Source organism: Artemia sp. Qi Xiang Cuo, chromosome 8, assembly GCF_049724085.1.
Source record: "Artemia sp. Qi Xiang Cuo chromosome 8, ASM4972408v1, whole genome shotgun sequence".
Taxonomy (NCBI): Eukaryota; Metazoa; Arthropoda; class Branchiopoda; order Anostraca; family Artemiidae; genus Artemia; species Artemia sp. Qi Xiang Cuo.
In genome coordinates this window covers 74,527,418-74,548,624 of record NC_142801.1, presented here as the reverse complement: position 1 = coordinate 74,548,624, position 21,207 = coordinate 74,527,418, and the positions used below count along the sequence as shown (strand labels likewise).

Genomic DNA, 21,207 nt, shown 5'->3' with positions numbered 1-21,207 from the left:
TTGAAAAATCAAGAGAATGTAACTGTGACAAGGTAAACCATAACAAAACACTACTGAAATATTCCAACTCTTGCATTTCAACGATAGAAATCCAAAAATGAACTTTAAAAAATCGAATGTAACTTTGACAAGGTAAACCACGACAAAACACTACTGAAATATTCCAACTCTTGGTTTTCAAGGAAAGAAATCCAAAATAAACTTTGAAAACTCAAGAGAATGTAACTATGACAAGGTAAACCACGACAAAACACTACTGAAATATTCCAACTCTTGTATTTCAAGGAAAGAAATCCAAAATGAGCTTTGAAAAATCAAGAGAATGTAACTGTGACAAGGTAAACCACGATAAAACACTATTGAAATATTCCAACTCTTGAATTTCACGAAAAAAATTCAAAATGAACTTTTGAAAAATCAAGAGAATGTAACTGTGACAAGGTAAACCACGACAAAACACTACTGAAATATTCCAATTCTTGCATTTCACGAAAGAAATTCAAAATGAACTTTGAAAAATCAAGAGTGTAAAAATTCAAAATGAACTTTGAAAAATCAAGAGAATGAAACTATGACAAGGCAAACCACGATAAAACCCGACTGAAATATTCCAACTCTTTCATTTCAACGAAAGAAATCAAAAAATAAACTTTTGAAAATCAAGGGAATGTAACTGTGACAAGGTAAATCACGACAAAACACTACTGAAATATTGCAACTCCTGCATTTCTAGGATGTAATTCCAAAATGAACTTTGAAAAATAAAGAGAATGTAACTTTGACAAGGTAAACCACGACAAAACACTACTGAAATATTCCAACTCTTGCATTTCACGAAAGAAATTCAAAATGAACTTTGAAAAATCCAGAGCATGTAACAGTGACATGGTAAACCATGACAAAACACTACTGAAATATTCCAACTCTTGCATTTCAGCGAAAGAAATCCAAAATGAACTTTGAAAAATCAAGAGAATGTAACTGTGACAAGGTAAAGCCCAACAACACACTACTTAAATAATCAAACTCTATCATTTCAAGTATTGAAGCACACGTAGAACATTGAAAAATCATTAGAATTAAATACGGACATGGTAAAACACCGCAATCAAATACTGAAATAATCCAACTAATTCATTTACACTAATACAATTCAAAATGAATTTTGCAAGATAAATAGAGTGTAAATATGACAAGGTAAACTACAACAAAACAGAACTGAAGTATTCCAACTCTTGCATTTAAAGGAAAGAAATCCAAAATGAACTTTGAAAAATCAAGAGAATGTAACTGTGACAAGGTAAACCACGACAAGACACGACTAAAATATTCCAACTCTTGCATTTCAATGAAATAAATTCAAAATGAACTTTGAAAAATCAAGAGATTGTATCTGTGACAAGGTAAAGTACAACAAAATACTATTGAAATATTCCAACTCTTGTATTTCAACGAAAGAAATTCAAAATGAACTTTGAAAAATTAAGAGTATGTAACTGTGACAAGGTAAACCATGACAAGACACTACTTAAATATTACAACTCTTTCATTTCAAATAAATAAATTCAAAATGATCTTTGAAATATCTGAGAATGTAAAAATCCAAAATGAACTTTGAAAAATCAAGAGAATGTAATTGTGACAAGGTAAACCAAAATAAAACACTACAGAAATATTCAAACTCTTGCATTTCAAGGAATGAAATCCAAAATGAACTTTTGGATTTCATTCCTTGAAATATATATGTTATAAACCAAAAAATATCTTGAAATATATATATGTTATAAACCATAACAAAACACTACTGAAATATTCCAACTCTTGCATTTCAACGAAGGAAATCCAAAAATGAACTTTGACAAATCAAGGGAATGTAACTTTGACAAGGCAAACCATGATAAAACACTACTGAAATATTCCAACTTTCATTTCAAGGAAAGAAATCCAAAATGAACTTTGAAAAATCAACAAAATGTAACTGTGACAAGGTAAACCACGTCAAAACACTACTGAAATATTCCAACTCTTGCATTTCAAGGAAAGAAATCCAAAATGAACTTTGAAAAATCAAGAGAATGTAACTGTGACAAGGTAAACCACGATAAAACACTACTGAAATATCCCAACTCTTGTATTTTACGAAAGAAATTCAAAATGAACTTTGAAAAATCAAGAGAATGTAAAAATCCAAAATGAACTTTGAAAAATCAAGAGGATGTAAATGTGACAAGTTAAACTAAGACAAAACACTACTGAAATATTCCAACTCTTGCATTTCAATGAAAGAAATTCAAAATGAACTTTGAAAAATTAAGAGAATGTAACAGTGACAAGGTAAACCACACGACAAAACACTACTGAAATAATCCAGCTCTTGCATTTCAATGAAAGAAATCCAAAATGAACTTGGAAAAATCAAGAGAATGTAACTCTGACAAGGTAAAAAATAACAAAACACTACTGAAATATTCCAACTCTTGCATTTCAACGAAAGAAATCCAAAAATGAACTTTAAAAAATCAAGAGAATGTAACTTTGACAAGGTAAACCACGACAAAACACTACTGAAATATTCCAACTCTTGGTTTTCAAGGAAAGAAATCCAAAATAAACTGAAAAATCAAGTGAATGTAACTATGACAAGGTAAACCACGACAAAACACTACTGAAATATTCCAACTCTTGCATTTCAAGGAAAGAAATCAAAAATGAGCTTTGAAAAATCAAGAGAATGTAACTCTGACAAGTTAAACCACGATAAAACACTATTGAAATATTCCAACTCTTGAATTTCACGAAAGAAATTCAAAATGAACTTTTGGAAAATCAAGAGAATATAATTGTGACAAGGTAAACCACGAAAAAGCACTAATGAAATATTCCAATTCTTTCATTTCACGAAAGAAATTCAAAATAATCTTTGAGAAATCAAGAGAACGTAAAAATCCAAAATGAACTTTGAAAAATCAAGAGAATTTAACTTTGACAAGGTAAACCATGACAAAACACTACTTAAATATTCCAACTCTTGCATTTCAAGGAAATAAATCCAAAATGAACTTTGAAAAATCAAGAGAATGTAACTGTGACAAGGTAAACCATAACAAAACACTACTGAAATATTCCAACTCTTGCATTTCAACGAAAGAAATCCAAAAATGAACTTTTGAAAAATCAAGAGAATGTAACTGTGACAAGGTAAACAACGACAAAACACTACAGAAATATTCCAACTATTGCATTTCAAGGAAGTAAATCCAAAATGAACTTTGAAATATCAAGAGAATTTAAGAGTGACAAGATAAACCATGACAAAACACTACTGAAATATTCCAACTCTTGCATTTCAACGAAAGAAATTCAAAATGAACTTTGAAAAATCAAGAGAATGTAACAGTGACAAGGAAAAGCACAACAAGAAACTACTGAAATATTCCAACTCTTGCATTTCAAGGAAAGAAATCCAAATTGAACTTTGAAAAATCAAGAAAATGTAACTGTGACAAGGTAAACCATAACAAAACACTACTGAAATATTCCAACTCTTGCATCTCAACGAAAGAACTCCAAAAATGAATTTGAAAAATCAAGAAAATGTAACTGTGACAAGGTAAACCATGACAAAACGCTACTGAAATATTCCAACTCTTTCATTTCAAGGAAAGAAATGAAAAATGAACTTTGAAAAATCAATATAATGTAACTGTGACAAGTTAAACCACGATAAAACACTATTGAAATATTCTAACTCTTGAATAGCACGAAAGAAATTCAAAATTAACTTTGAAAAATAAAGATAATCTAACTGTGACATGGTAAACCACCGCAAAACACTACTGGAATATGCCAACTCTTGCATTTCACGAAAGAAATTCAAAACGAATTTTGAAAAATCAAGAGAATGTAATAATCTAAAATGAACTTTGAAAAATCAAGAAGATGTAACTGTGACAAGTTAAACCAAGACAAAACACTACTGAAATATTCCAACTCTTGCATTTCAATGAAAGAAATTCAAAATGAACTTTGAAAAATTAAGAGAATGTAACTGTGACAAGGTAAACCACGACAAAACACTACTGAAATAATCCAACTCTTGCATTTCAATGAAAGAAATCCAAAATGAACTTTGAAAAATCAAGAGAATTTAACTGTGACAAGTTAAACCAACACAAAACACTACTGAAATATACCAACTCTTGCATTTCAAGGAAAGAAATTCAAATTGAACTTTGAAAAATCAAGAGAATGCAACTGTGACAAGGTAAAGCACAACAAAACACTACTGAAATATTCCAACTCTTGCATTTCAAGGAAAGAAATCCAAAATGAACTTTTAAATATCAAGAGAATGTAACTGTGACAAGGTAAACCACGATAAAGCACTATTGAAATATTCCAACTCTTGCATCTCACGAAAGAAATTCAAAATGAACTTTGAAAAATCAAGATAATTTAACTGTGACATGGTAAACCACGACAAAACACTACTGAAATATTCAAACTCTTGCATTTCACGAAAGAAATTCAAAATGAACTTTGAAAAATCAAGAGAATGTAAAAATCCAAAATGAACTTTGAAAAATCAAGAGGATGTAAATGTGACAAGTTAAACCAAGACAAAACACTACTGAAATATCCCAACTCTTGCATTTCAATGAAAGAAATTCAAAATGAACTTTTAAAAATTAAGAGAATGTAACTGTGACAAGGTAAACCACGACAAAACACTACTGAAATAATCCAGCTCTTGCATTTCAATGAAAGAAATCCAAAATGAACTTTGAAAAATCAAGAGAATGTAACTCTGACAAGGTAAAACATAACAAAACACTACTGAAATATTCCAACTCCTGCATTTCAACGAAAGAAATCCAAAAATGAACTTTAAAAAATTAAGAGAATGTAACTTTGACAAGGTAAACCACGACAAAACACTACTGAAATATTCCAACTCTTGGATTTCAAGGAAAGAAATCCAAAATGATCTGAAAAATTAATTGAATGTAACTCTGACAAGGTAAACCATGACAAAACCCTACTGAAATATTCCATCTCTTTCATTTCAACGAAAGAAATTAAAAATGAATTTTGAAAAATCAAGATAATGTAAATTTGACAAGGTAAACCACGATAAAACACTATTGAAATATTCCAACTCTTGCATTTCACGAAAGAAATTCAAAATGAACTTTTGAAAAATCAAGAGAATGTAACTGTGACAAGGTAAACCACGACAAAACACTACTGAAATATTCCAATTCTTGCATTTCACGAAAGAAATTCAAAATGATCTTTGAAAAATCAAGAGAACGTAAAAATCCAAAATGAACTTTGAAAAATCAAGAGAGTTTAACTTTGACTAGGTAAACCATGACAAAACACTACTGAAATATTCCAACTCTTGCATTTCAAGGAAAGAAATCCAAAATGAACTTTGAAAAATCAAGAGAATGTAACTGTGACAAGGTAAACCATAACAAAACACTACTGAAATATTCCAACTCTTTCATTTCAAGGAAAGAAATCCAAAAATGAACTTTGAAAAATCAAGAGAATGTAACTGTGACAAGGTAAATCACGACAAAACACTACTGAAATATTCCAACTCTTGCATTTCAAGGAATGAAATCCAAAATGAACTTTGAAAAATCAAGAGAATGTAACTGTGACAAGATAAACCATAACAAAACACTACTGAAATATTCCAAATCTTGCATTTCAACGAAAGAAATCCAAAATGAACTTTGAAAAATCAAGAGAATGTAACAGTGACAAGGGAAAGCACAACAAGACACTACTGAAATATTCCAACTCTTGCATTTCAACGAAAGAAATTCAAAACTGTGACAACTGTTCTAACTGAAATTCTTCTAACTGTGACAAGGTAAACCATGACAAAACACTACTGAAATATTCCAACTCTTTCATTTCAAGGAAAGAAATCCAAAATGAACTTTGAAAAATCAAGAGAATATAACTGTGACAAGGTAAACCATGACAAAACACTACTGAAATATTCCAAATCTTTCATTTCAAGGAAAGAAATCCACAATGAACTTTTAAAATTCAAGAGAATGTAACTGTGACAAAGTAAACCACGATAAAACACTATTGAAATATTCCAACTCTTGCATTTCAAGGAAAGAGATCCAAAATGAACTTTGACAAATCAAGAGAATGTAACTGTGACAAGGTAAACCACGATAAAACACTATTGAAATATTCCAACTCTTGTATTTTACGAAAGAAATTCAAAATGAACTTTGAAAAATCAAAAGAATGTAACTGAGATATGGTAAACCACCACAAAACACTACTGAAATATTCCAACTCTTGCATTTCAAGGAAAGAAATCCAAATTGAACTTTGAAAAATCAAGAAAATGTAACTGTGACAAGGTAAACCATAACAAAACACTACTGAAATATTCCAACTCTTGCATTTCAACGAAAGAAATCCAAAAATGAATTTGAAAAATTAAGAAAATGTAACTGTGACAAGGTAAACCATGACAAAACGCTACTGAAATATTCCAACTCTTTCATTTCAAGGAAAGAAATGAAAAATGAACTTTGAAAAATCAAGAAAATGTAACTGTGACAAGGTAAACCACGACAAAACACTACTGAAATATTCAAACTCTTGCATTTCAAGGAAAGAGATCCAAAATGAACTTTGAAAAATCAAGAGAATGTAACTGTGACATGGTAAACCACGACAAAACACTACTAAAATATTCCAACTCTTGCATTTCACGAAAAAAATTCAAAATGAACTTTGAAAAATCAAGAGAATGTAAAAATCCAAAGTGAAATTTGAAAAATCAAGAGAATGTAACTGTGACAAGTTAAACCAAGACAAAACACTACTGAAATATTCCAACTCTTGCATTTCAATGAAAGAAATTCAAAATGAACTTTGAAAAATTAAGAGAATGTAACTGTGACAAGGTAAATCACGACAAAACACTACTGAAATAATCCAACTCTTGCATTTCAATGAAAGAAATCCAAAATGAACTTTGAAAAATCAAGAGAATGTAACTGTGACAAGGTAAACCATAACAAAACACTACTGAAATATTCAAACACTTGCATTTCAACGAAAGAAATCCAAAAATGAACTTTAAAAAATCAAGAGAATGTAACTGTGACAAGGTAAACCACGACAAAACACTACTGAAATATTCCAACTCTTGGTTTTCAAGGAAAGAAATCCAAAATAATCTTTGAAAAATCAAGTGAATGTAACTATGACAAGGTAAACCACGACAAAACACTACTGAAATATTCCAACTCTTGCATTTCAAAGAAAGAAATCCAAAATGAGCTGTGAAAAATCAAGAGAATGTAACTGTGACAAGGTAAACCACGATAAAACACTATTGAAATATTCCAACTCTTGAATTTCACGAAAGAAATTCAAAATGAACTTTTGAAAATCAAGAGAATGTAACTGTGACAAGGTAAACCACGACAAAACACTACTGAAATATTCCAATTCTTGTATTTCACGAAAGAAATTCAAAATGAACTTAGAAAAACAAGAGAGTGTAAAAATCCAAAATGAACTTTGAAAATCAAGAGAATGTAACTGTGACAAGGTAAACCATGACAAAACACTACTTAAATATTTCAACTCTTGCATTTCAACGAAAGAAATCCAAAAATGAACTTTTGAAAAATCAAGAGAATAACTGTGACAAGATAAACCACGACAAAACACTACTGAAATATTCCAACTCTTGCATTGCAAGGAAGAAAATCAAAAATGAACTTTGAAAAATCAAGAGAATGTAACTTTGACAAGGTAAACCACGACAAAACACTACTGAAATATTCCAACTCTTGAATTCCACGAAAGAAATTCAAAATGAACTTTGAAAAATCAAGAGAATGTAACTGTGACATGCTAAACCACGACAAAACACTACTGAAATATTCCAACTCTTGCATTTCAGCGAAAGAAATCCAAAATGAACTTTGAAAAATCAAGAGAATGTAACAGTGACAAGGTAAAGCACAAAAAATGAAAAAATCGAAAACTCGAAACAATGAAAAAATGAAAAATGAAAAATCAAGAGAATGTAACTGTGACAAGGTAAACTATGACAAAACACTACTGAAATATTCCAACTCTTGCATTTCAACGAAAGAAATCCAAACTGAACTTTGAAAAATCAAGAGAATGTAACTGTGACAAGGTAAACCATAACAAAACACTACTGAAATATTCCAACTCTTGCATTTCAACGAAAGAAATCCAAAATGAAATTTGAAAAATCATGAGAATGTAAGTGTGACAAGGTAAACCACACAAAGACACCATTGAAATATTCTTTATATTGCATATAAACTATTGACATTCAATGAAAACTGAAAAATCATGAGAATGTATCTGAGACGTAGCAAATCATGACAAAAAACTACGGAAACGAGAAAAATCATTCTTTTAAAGGAGAGATATCAAAAACGATGTCGAAAAAATTAAGAAAATGTAAGTTTGACAATATAAACCACGATAAAACACTATTAAAATATTCCAACTCTTTCATTTCACGAAAGAAATTCAAAATGAATTTTGAAAAATCAAAAGAATGTAACTGTGAGATGGTAAACCACGACAAAATACTACTGAAATATTCCAACTCTTGCATTTCACGAAAGAAATTCAAAATAAACTTTGAATAATCAAGAGAATGTAAAAATCCAAAATGAACTTTGAAAAATCAAGAGGATGTAACTGTGACAAGGTAAACCAAGACAAAACACTACTGAAATATTCCAACTCTTGCATTTCAACGAAAGAAATCCAAAAATGAACTTTGAAAAATCAAGAGCATGTAACTGAGACAAGGTAAACTATAACATAACATTGCTGATATATTCCGACTCATACATTTCAAAGAAAGAAATCCAAAAATGAACCTTGAAAAATCATTAGAATGTAACTGTGACAAGGTAAACCACGAAAAACACTATTGAAATATTCCAACTCTTGCATTTCACGAAAGAAATTCAAAATGAACTTTGAAAAATCAAGAGAATGTAACTGTGACAAGGTAAATCACGAAAAAACACTATTGAAATATTCCAACTCTTGCATTTCACGAAAGAAATTCAAAATGAACTTTGAAAAATCAAGAGAATGTAACTGTGACATGGTAAACCATGACAAAACACTACTGAAATATTCCAACTCTTGCATTTCACGAAATAAATTCAAAATGAACTTTGAAAAATCAAGAGAATGTAAAAATCCAAAATGAACTTTGAAAAATCAAGAGAATTGACCTGTGACAAGGTAAACCATGACAAAACACTACTGAAATATTCCAACTCTTGCATTTCAAGGAAAAAAATCCAAAATTAACTTTGAAAAAACAAGAGAATGTAACTGTGACAAGGTAAACCATAACAAAACACTACTGAAATATTCCAACTCTTGCATTTCAAGGAAAAGAATCCAAAATGAACTTTAAAAAATCAAGAGAATGTAACTGTGACAAGGTAAACCACGATAAAACACTACTGAAATATTCCAACTCTCGCATTTCAAGGAAATAAATCCAAAATGAACTTTAAAAAATCAAGAGAATGTAACTGTGACAAGGTAAACCACGATAAAACACTACTGAAATATTCCAACTCTTGCATTTCATGAAAGAAATTCAAAATGAACTTTGAAAAATCAAGAGAATGTAACTGTGACATGGTAAACCACGACAAAAGACTACTGAAATAGTCCAACTCTTGCATTTCACCAAAGAAATTCAAAATGAACTTTGAAAAATCAAGAGCATGTAACTGTGACAAGGTAAAGCACAACAAAACACTACTGAAATATTCCAACTCTTGCATTTCAACGAAAGAAATCCAAAATGAACTTCTAAAAAAATCATGAGAATGTAACTGTGACAAGGTAAAGCACAAAAAGACACTACTGAAATATTCCAACTCTTGCATTTCAACTAAAAAAATTCAAATTGAACTTTGAAAAATTAAGAGAATGTAACTGTGACAAGGTAAACCACAACAAAACTCTACTGAAATAATTCAACTCTTGCATTTCAATGAAAGAAATTCAAAATGAACTTTCAAAAATCAAGACAATGTAAAAATCCAAAATGAACTTTGAAAAATCAAGAGAATGTAACTGTGACAAGGTAAACAACGAAAAAACACTACTGAAATATTCAAACTCTAGCATTTCAAGGAAAGAAATCCAAAATGAACTTTGAAAAATCAAGAGAATGTAACTGTGAAAAGGTAAACCACGATTAAAACTATTGAAATATTCCAACTCTTGCATTTCACGAAAGAAATTCAAAATGAACTTTGAAAAATCAAGAGAATGTAACTGTGACAAGGTAAATCACGATAAAACACTATTGAAATATTCCAACTCTTGCATTTCACGAAAGAAATTCAAAATGAACTTTGAAAAATCAAGAGAATGTAACTGTGACATGGTAAACCATGACAAAACACTACTGAAATATTCCAACTCTTGCATTTCACGAAAGAAATTCAAAATGAACTTTGAAAAATCAATAGAATTTAAAATTCCAAAATGAACTTTGAAAAATCAAGAGAATTGACCTGTGACAAGGTAAACCATGACAAAACACTACTGAAATATTCCAACTCTTGCATTTCAAGGAAAAAAATCCAAAATGAACTTTGAAAAAACAAGAGAATGTAACTGTGACAAGGTAAACCATAACAAAACACTACTGAAATATTCCAACTCTTGCATTTCAAGGAGAAGAATCCAAAATGAACTTTAAAAAATCAAGAGAATGTAACTGGGACAAGGTAAACCACTACAAAACACTACTGAAATATTCCAACTATTGCATTTCAAAGAAAGAAATCCAAAATGAACTTTAAAAAATCAAGAGAATGTAACTGTGACAAGGTACACCACGATAAAACACAACTGAAATATTCCAACTCTTGCATTTCATGAAAGAAATTCAAAACGAACTTTGAAAAATCAAGAGAATGTAACTGTGACATGGTAAACCACGACAAAAGACTACTGAAATAGTCCAACTCTTGCATTTCACCAAAGAAATTCAAAATGAACTTTGAAAAATCAAGAGCATGTAACTGTGACAAGGTAAAGCACAACAAAACACTACTGAAATATTCCAACTCTTGCATTTCAACGAAAGAAATCCAAAATTAACTTCTAAAAAAATCAGGAGAATGTAACTGTGACAAGGTAAAGCACAACAAGACACTACTGAAATATTCCAACACTTGCATTTCAACGAAAAAAATTCAAAATGGACTTTGAAAAATTAAGAGAATGTAACTGTGACAAGGTAAACCACGACAAAACACTACTGAAATAATTCAACTCTTGCATTTCAATGAAAGAAATTCAAAATGAACTTTAAAAAATCAAGAGAATGTAAAAATCCAAAATGAACTTTGAAAAATCAAGAGAATGTAACTGTGACAAGATAAACCACGAAAAAAGACTACTGAAATATTCCAACTCTTGCATTTCAAGGAAAGAAATCCAAAATGAACTTTGAAAAATCAAAAGAATGTAACTGTGATAAGGTATAGCACAACAAATCACTACTGAAATATTCCAACTCTTGCATTTCAAGGAAAGAAATCCAAAATGAACTTTGAAAAATCAAGAGAATGTAACTGTGACAAGGTAAACCACGACAAAACACTACTGAATTTAAGTATGTTTCATCTCATTCAAAGACATGAAAAAAAAAGTTGAAAAAAATATATCATGTTAAAAAAAAATCAAAAAAAATGGGGGGGGGGGGGCAAAAAGTTTGAGGGAGGGGAGCGCCCGTCGAGTTTGGGGATAGGGGACCTATGGAGGGTTGATGTCTCTGCTGGTTAGGGTCATTGGTGCTTATGATCCTTGATGGTTCGTACTCAAATACATCTTACTACTTGATTTGCAAGGATTTCTATGGTTTGTTCTGAATTTCTTTATTAAAAGTATTTTCTTGCCATCTACATCTCTCTTAGTATCAACTTTTTAGTATAATATAACGCTGGATCCTATTTCAAACTGACAATACTGTTCAAACACAATTTGTTTATTATACAGAACACATCCAAGAAGTAAAGCTAGGTCAACTCACAATGTTTCTCTATCATCATTAACCATTTTCATAGATTGATGTTGTCTCAAATTTATAACAAATTGCCTGAGTTAACAACCCCGAGGGGTTACCTTAACAAATAATTAGTTTAACCCTTTTTTTTCTTTTTTTTTCAACCTTCATACAATCCAATTCGCAAATCCCTTACCCCATTTTGCAAATGTCAATCAAACAACTCTCATTGTAGCATCCAATTTTAACTTGTGTGGGGAATCCCCACTCACTTTTTTCTGCAATGTGTATGAACCGGAGGGGAATCCCCGCTCGTTTGGAAAGGTACCATGGAAAGGCAAGCAAAACGTGTTTAATCACGTTGCTTGGAAAGGTATCCATAAGTACATGCTCTGGAAAGGTGCCAAGGAACGTAATCTCCCAAAATAACACAATTATAAGTACTCTAAGACACCTCGCTCCCATCCCTCCAAAAACATTTTATTCAGAGATTTCTTGTTAGAAAATTATCCAATCACTAATTAGAATCAATCACACTCCTATTATTCAAACATTAATTAATATCGTTCATAGAGTCCAATTTGCGAATTCCTTATCCCTTTTTGCAAATGTCAATCAAACAATTCCGATTGTAAAAGCGTGTTTAATCACGTTGCTTGGAAAGGTATCCATAAGTACATGCTCTGGAAAGGTGCCAAGGAACGTAATCTCCCCAAATAACACCATTATAAGTACTCTAAGACACCTCGCTCCCATCCCTCCAAAAAGATTGTATTCAGAGATTTCTTGTTAAAAAATTATCCAATCACTAATTAGAATCAATCACACTCCTATTATTCAAACATTAATTAATATCGTTCATAGAGTCCAATTTGCGAATTCCTCATCCCTTTTTGCAAATGTCTATCAAACAATTCCGATTGTAAAAGCGTGTTTAATCACGTTGCTTGGAAAGGTATCCATAAGTACATGCTCTGGAAAGACGCCAAGCAAATCCATAAGTACATGCTCTGGAAATGTTTTTCCTATAGGGGCAAGCAAATCCATAAGTACATGCTCTGGAAAAGTGTCAAGGAACGTAATCTCCCCAAATAGCACAGGAAGGAACATAGTCGGCTAGAATCCATAAGTACATGCTCTGGAAAGGTGCCAAGGAACGTAAACCACGCAAATAACACAGGAAGGAACATAAACCGAGCAAATTCCATAGATACACCCTACTGGTAGATTATTTGATTTTATTTTTGTTCAGTTTTTGTTTAATGGAGTTCTCTACTTTTCTTTGAAAAACTTATTTTGTGGAAAAAGTTTTTTTTAATTAATTTCTGTTCGTTTTATATTGGCATAGTCTTTTCAGAGAAAAAGAAAATAATACTTTAAATTTTTTCGTTTTTTTAAAAATTTATAGTTTGGCCTGCTATTTGTACGCTGGAGAACAATTTTCAGCAATTTTTAACAACATAAACCCTCTTCAAAATTTGGACACAAATAGTAGTGTTTAATTTAGTTTCATACCTCCTCTAGTTGACCTGAAATGGAAAACTTGATAGCTTGGATACACTTACGCTATTTTGATTTGGTTAAATTTTAAGAGCAGGAACAGCCCCGAAAGTTTTAACATAATACCCTCAGTCGTTCTTGGGATACTGCTGAGATGTCTTATTGGGAATTAGCATTAACGCAGTTCGTTTTGATTTAATCTTATGGCAACATTTAGTTTTTAAACATAAAGTCAAATGGGAGGGTGGGCGTGGGAGGGGGTTAGTTTCCCTTCAGTCACTTTCGATTATTAAAAAGGGCATCAGCCCTTTTTATTTTCAATCGAATGAGCCCTTTTCGAAGTTCCTACGACAACTCCTTCGATACATAGTGCCCTGGTCTAAACAACAACACAAAACTAATACCTTATACCCATATCGATCTTTACTATAAAAATGTCAAGCCTGCCAATCACTTTCGACTATTAAAAAGGGTACTAGGCCTTTCGATTTCCAATCAAATGAGTCCTATTTGAGTTTCTATGACAACACTTCCTTTAAACACCTTATATGCCCCCCAAGGCATAAATTACAACCCTTACCCTAAGGGCTGTGAGATTGGTTGTCATCCTCTAAGACCTAATTTCCAGAACTTTCAACTACGTTAAACAAAATGCCTATCTCAAATTTTTTTTTGGATGTGTCTGGGAAAATGGTGGACTTGAGAGGGGCGTTAGTCTTTCTCCAATCACTTTCAACTATTAAAAAAGACACTAGTCCTTTCAATTTCCATTCAAATGCGCCCTTTTGAATTTTCTCCGAAAACGCTTACAATAAAAACCTTATATGCTCCCAGGGTATAACTTCCAACCCCCTTCCGGAGGGCTGGGGGGGGGGGTTGTCATCCTCACAGACCTAATTTCCAGAACTTTCTACTACGTTGAACAAAATGGCTATCTGAAAATTTTGATTGAATGTGTTTGGGAAAATGGTGGGCGTGAGAGGGGGGTTAGTTACCCTCCAATCACTTTCAACTTTTAAAAGCGCACTAGCCCTCCCCATTTCCAGTTGAATGAGCCCCTTTTGAAGTTTTTACGACAACTCTATCATTAAAAACCTTATATGCCCCAGGGCATAACTTGCAATCCTTGCCCTGAGAGTTGTGGGGGAGTGTCCTCCACAAAAATTTAATTTTTATCTGTAAATCTACAACACTGAACAAAATGGCTATCTAAAAATTTTGATTGGATGTGTTTGGGGAAAAGGTGGGCGTGAGAGGTGGGTTAGTTGCCCTCAAATCACTTTTGACTATTAAAAAGGGCACTAGCCCTTTGAATTTTCCAATCGAATGAGCCCTTTTTCAAGTTTCTACGACAAATATTTCAATAAAAACCTTAAATGCTCCCAGGGCATAACTTATAACCCTTGGGGGCTAGTTGCCCTCAAACCACTTTCTACTATTAAAAAAGACACTAGACCTTTGAATTTCAAATCGAATAAGCCCTTTTTCAAGTTTCTACGACAAACATTTCAATAAAAACTTATATGCCCCCAGAGCATAACTTATAACCCTTGCCCTGAAGACTTTAGGGGGGGGGGGGTGTCCTGCTCAAAAGCATAATTTCCTGAACTTTAACTGCGTGGAACAAAATGGCTATCTCAAAATTTTGATTGGATGTGTTTGGGGAAATGGTGGGTGTGGAAGGGGTGTTAGTTGCCTTCCAATTACTTTCGACTATTAAAAAGGGCACAAGCCATTTCAATTTCTAATCGATTGAGCCCTTTTTGAAGTTTCTACGACTACGCGTTCCATAAAAACTTTATATACCCCCAGGGCATGAATTACACCCTTGTCCTGAGGATTGTGAGGGGGTTGTCATTCTCAAAGACCTAATTTACAGAACTTAAAACTACGTTGAATAAATTGGCTATCTCAATATTTTGATTGGATGTGTTTGGGGAAAAGCTGGGCGTGAGAGGGGGGTTAGTCTCGCTTAAATCACTCGACTATGAAAAAGGGCACTAGCCCTTTGAATTTCCAATTGAATTAGCCCTTTTTCAAGTTTCTACGACAAAAAATTCAATAAAAACCTTATATGCCCCCAGGGCATAACTTATAATCCTTGCCCTGAAAACTGTGGGGGGACTGTCGTGCTCAAAGGTATAATTTTCTGAACTTTAAACTACATGGAACAAAATGGCTATCTAAAAACTTTGATTGGATGTGTTTGGGGAAATGGTCGGCGTGGTAGTGATGTTAGTTGCCCTCCAATCATTTTCGACTATTTAACAGGACACTAGCCATTTCATTTTCCAATTAAATGAGCCCTTTTTGAAGCTTCTACGACAACGTGTTCTATAAAAACCTTATATGCCCCCAGGGCATAACTTACAACCCTTGCCCTTAGGGCTGTGGGGGAGTGTCCTCCTCAAAAACATAATTTCTATCTGGAAATCCACAACACTGAACAAAATGGCTATCTGAAAATTTTGATTGGATGTGTCTGGGGAAAAGGTGGGCGAGAGAGGGGGGCTAGTTGCCCTCAAATCACTTTATATCTGGCTATCTAAAAATGGCTATCTAATAATTTATATCTGGAAAGCAACTACACTGAACAAAATAGCTATGTCAAACTTTCGATTGGATGTGTTTGGGGAAATGGTGGGCGTGGAAGGGGTGTTAGTTGCCTTCCAATCATTGTTTACTGTTAAAAAGGGAACTAGGCCTTTGAATTTCAAATCGAATGAACCCTTTTTCAAGTTTCTACGACAAAGATTTCAATAAAAACTTATATGCCCCCAGGGCATAACTTATAACCCTTGTCCTGAAGACTGTGGGAGGAGTGCCCTTCTCAGAGGTATAATTTCCTGAAGTTTGAACTGCGTGGAACAAAAAGGCTATCTCCAAATTTTTATTGGATGTGTTTGGGGAAATGGTGGGTGTGGAAGGGGTGTTAGTTGCCTTCCAATTACTTTCGACTATTAAAAAGGGCACTAGCCATTTCAATTTCTAATCGATTGAGCCCTTTTTGAAGTTTCTACGACTGCGCGTTCTATAAAAACTTCTGTTAAAGTTATGTCCCCAGGTCATAACTTACAACCCTTGTCCTGAGTGCTGTGATGGGTTTGTCATCCTCGAAGACCTAATTTACAGAACTTAAAACTACGTTGAATAAAATGGATATATCAAAATTTTGATTGGATGTGTTTGGGGAAAAGGTGGACGTGAGAGGGGGATTAATTGCCCTCAAATCACTTTCGACTACTAAAAAGGGCGCTAACCTTTTGAAATTCCAAACAAAGGAGCCTTTTTTGAAGTTTCTAAGACAACGCCTTCTATAAAAACCTTTTATTCCCCCAGGTCAGAACTTACAACTCTTGCCCCGAGGGTTGTGGGGGAGTCTCCTCCTCAAAACATATTTTCTATCTGGAAATCAACTACGCAGAACAAAATGGCTATCTCAAAATTTTGATTGGATGTGTTTGGGGGAATGATGGGCTGGGGAGTTCAGTTGCCCTCCAATCACTTTCGACTATTAAAAAGGGCACTAATTCTTGGAATCTCCAATTGAATGATTCTTTTTTGAAGTTTCTACGACAACGCCTTCTATAAAAACCTTATATGCCCCCAGGGCATAACTTAAAACCCTTGCCCCCAGGGTTGTAGGGGAGTGTCCTCCTCAAAAATATATTTTCTATCTGGAAATCAACTACGCTGAACAAAATGGCTATTTCAAAATGTTGATTGGCTGTGTTTGGGGGAATGATGGGCGTGTGGGGGGGGGGGCTAGTTGCCCTTCAATCACTTTCGACTATTAAAAGGGCACTAGCTCATCGAATTTCCATTGGAATGAGTCATTTTTGATGAGTCTTAGACACTGCCTTCGATCAACAACTTATATGCCCCAAGGGCATAACATACAACTCAAGTTCTGAGGGTTGGGGGGGAGTGTTCTCCTCAAAAACATATTTTCTAGCTGAAACTTAACTATGCTGAACAAAATGGCTCTCTCACAATTTTGAGTGGATGTGTTTGGGGGAATGATGGGCGTGGGGCGGGGCTATTTGCCCTCCAATCACTTTTGACTATTAAAAAGGGCACTAGCCGCTCCAATTTCCAATCGATTGAACCCTTTTTGAAGTTTCTATGACAACTCCTTCGATACGAAGTGCCCAGATATGGAGAAGAAAAAATAAATAATACATTTTGCCCACATCGTTCTTTACTTAGGCAGCGCTATGAGAGCTGCGTATGATCTGAAGATATTTTTGTGGAGTCAACGAGGTGAATGGACTAATTAGGTAGTCCATATATCCTTTCAAAAATTTTTTTAAACTGGAACTGGATGCTGAAAAGTGTTTGAAATTTAAAGTTTCCAAGAATTGTATGTGTTTTTTTTTCCCTTTTTTTTCTTTTCATTTTCTTATACTCCTCTGGTGTATTTTTGTCGTGTACAGAGGGTAACAATAAATTATTATTATTATTATACTAGCCTTAACTGAAATCAAAAATTATACCTAATGAACACATCCCTTTGGTACCGTTAATGCCACTTGGTCCTGTGGCTCAAGCTATCTTCTTGTCCCCCGCCCCTCCCTCTCTTTGTCTTGTTTCAAAACACATTGTTAACTTTCATTAATTTCCTGACCGATTTTTTTACTTTTTGATTTTAAACCTGTTTTGTGCACTGAGTATTGTTTTCACTTGTTCTTTTTTAGGAAGTTAATAAATTTTGTTCTTACTGGTAACCAAAAATTTGATAAATTTCATGTAATATGAAAGACTTGTTTATGACTAGAATATTACCTTCCCGGTCCACAATTTGAACCATTTATTACTTTCTAAGTTCCATTTGTTTTCCAGCTTTTTGGAGTTCACGAGCAGTCAGTGGTCTGAAACCGAGATGGTTGAAAGTAGCAACTTCAGAAAGCTCCTTCTGAGCTCTAACGCAAAGTGAGAAGTCAATTCTGTATTTTCACTGTTTCTTCTTTTTCCTTTCAGGTAGAAAGGCCGGTGTGGCAGAATGTCCAAGAGTTGAAGAAAATAATCAGAGAGGCTTTGTATTGTTTAGACATACAACTAAATACTGATGGCCATATCAATGTTTTACACCCGACACCTTTACGTCTATTTGGTGGCTATTCTTACGGTCTTGCCCTTACTAGACTAAGAAAAAAGAGGCAAATAGACAACTTGAGTCAAGGGGCTGGTTCTGAATTTGACTGGCCCAGGTTTAGTCAAGTTAGTTGTTTTTATTTTAGTATAGTCTTTTTTCCTAAGTTGAACTCATTTCTTCTTTTCCTTCCAACAATTTCAGAGTAATTCGTGATATATATATATATATATATATATATATATATATATATATATATATATATATATATATATATATATATATATATATATATATATATATATATATATATATATATATATATATATATATATATATATATGTATATATATGTATATATTATCTCTATAAGTGAGCTATAATTGTGTTTTTTTCCCTCAAAAACGGCTCAAAATGTTTTGGGGAAAATTGGTATCCTCGGATATTCCGGGTTTAAAAAACGATCTAGATAGGTAAGAAGTTTGAGAAAATTCGTTAAGAGCCTTAATTTTGGGAAAAAATGTTTATGTGAGTGACGTCATTTTTATATGCATCATAATTGCAATGACGTCACTTAGGCGAAAAAATTTAAGATTTTTATGTATAGAGAAGCTTCTATTAAATTGCTGCTTAAAGAGCAAAAAACTGGTAATATCAAGAATACTTGCATATATTTTAACAAGGAAGTACAACAATTCCGAAACTTTAAAAAAGAAATCAAAAGTTTGAATCTTAGTAGAAATCTTTGTTAGAAACTTAGAACATATAGTTGTTAGAAATTGTACTAGCTTCAATAATCGAATATCTTTGGACAGACACAGTATGAAAAGACATTAAATTATGTAAAGAGAAAAATACTGGTAATTGCAAAAACATTTGTACATATTATAACAAGAGATTACAATAATTTAAATACCTTAAAAAAAAACCAAAAAACTGAAGTAGAAATCGTTGTTAGAAATCGGATTTGCTTCAATTAGCAAATTTGTTTGAAAAGACACAGTATGAAAAGACATTAAATTGTGTAAAGAGCAAAAAACTGGTAATTACAAAAATATTTGTATATATTTTAATAAGGGATTACAACAATTCAAAAACTTTAAAAAATAAAACCAAAAGTTTGAAGCTTAGTCGATATCGTTTTTAGAAATCGGATTTGCTTTAATAATCAAATATCTTTGAAAAGACCTCAGTATGAAAAGACAGCAAATTATCTCAAATTGTCTGCGGTTAAAAGACAAAAACCTTAAAAAAGAAAGCCAAAAGTTGGAAGTTTAGTAGAAGTTGCTATTAGAAAAATATCATTACCGAATTTCTTTTCTTATAAGTAAAAAAAAGATGCCGTATATGCAGAATATCCTGGTTGTAGCAACTTTTCTTGATTTTCAAGCCAATATATTTCCCTTATAGTTCAATCCAAGGAACGGTAAGTTTGCTATATAGAGGTTTCGGATAAGGCGGTTCTAATAGTGTGCTTCTTGTTTTGACCTGACTCTATTTTTAGGAGTTATGATTTATTATATTTCTTAGTATTGGGCGTGATCGTCTCTTACTAGGTTGCTAGCTACCGCTGCAATCCGGATAAGCAATGTCTTTTTAAGACATGAAAAAAAAGCTGAAACAATTGTAAAGTTCAGTTCAGAATTGCTAAAGTTATTATGTAAACTGCAAAAATATCTACGTTGCCTGAGCAATAATTTTAATGTTTTAATTGGAACTAGAAAAAATTCCTGACAATTTAAAATTTAGTTTTTTTTTTTAGATAGATAAAATTTACACGCTGCGTAATTAATCTTACAGATTTGAACGCAACCAGATATATAATGTCAGTAGGAAGGCCCGAAAAATGAAAATTTTTAATTATTACAAATGATGATTTTATATTTTGACAAGGAATTACAACAATTCAAAAACCTTAAAAAAATTCAAACTTAGTGCATTTCGTTATTATAAATCAGGAAATCTTTAATAATCAAATACTTTTGAAAAGACAATAATGTGAAAAAACATTAAATTGCGTAAAGAGCAATTGCAAAATGTTTTGTATATATTTTAATAAGTTTTAAAACAATTCAAAAACCTTAAAAAGAAAACGTTTTTGAACGCAACCAGTTATATAATGTCAGTAGGAAGGCTCAAAAAACGAAAATTTGCAATTATTACAAATGATGATTCTCTATTTTGACAAGGGATTACAACAATTCAAAAGCCTTAAGAAGAAAACCAAAAATTTGAAGCCTAGCACACATCATTGTTAGAAATCGGACTAGCTTCAATAATCAAATATCTTTGAACAGACACAGTATGACAATACTTTACGCAATTTAAGGTCCCAAGGTAAAAACAGCCAAAAAACTGAAACAGCCATGTAATAATAACAAAGAATAATTTTTTTTTAACCCACATCATATACAAAAATGTTAATTGTGGATTATAACGAAAAAAGTAAATAATACACTGCATACATGAGTACATAAAACTAAAAACTTCACAAGAGCAGAGTAGCCCAAGA

At 32.4% G+C, this 21,207-nt stretch overlaps 1 protein-coding gene across 1 annotated transcript in view; it reads left to right on the top strand.

Moving 5' to 3' along the window:
- Positions 1-21,207, top strand: part of Hcs (holocarboxylase synthetase-like protein) — a 259,065-nt gene that overhangs the window by 62,990 nt on the left and 174,868 nt on the right. The window contains exon 2 of the mRNA XM_089093093.1: positions 18,584-18,823. Coding sequence (XP_088949219.1) covers positions 18,584-18,823 — 240 coding nt within the window. The remainder of the gene's footprint in view (positions 1-18,583; positions 18,824-21,207) is intronic.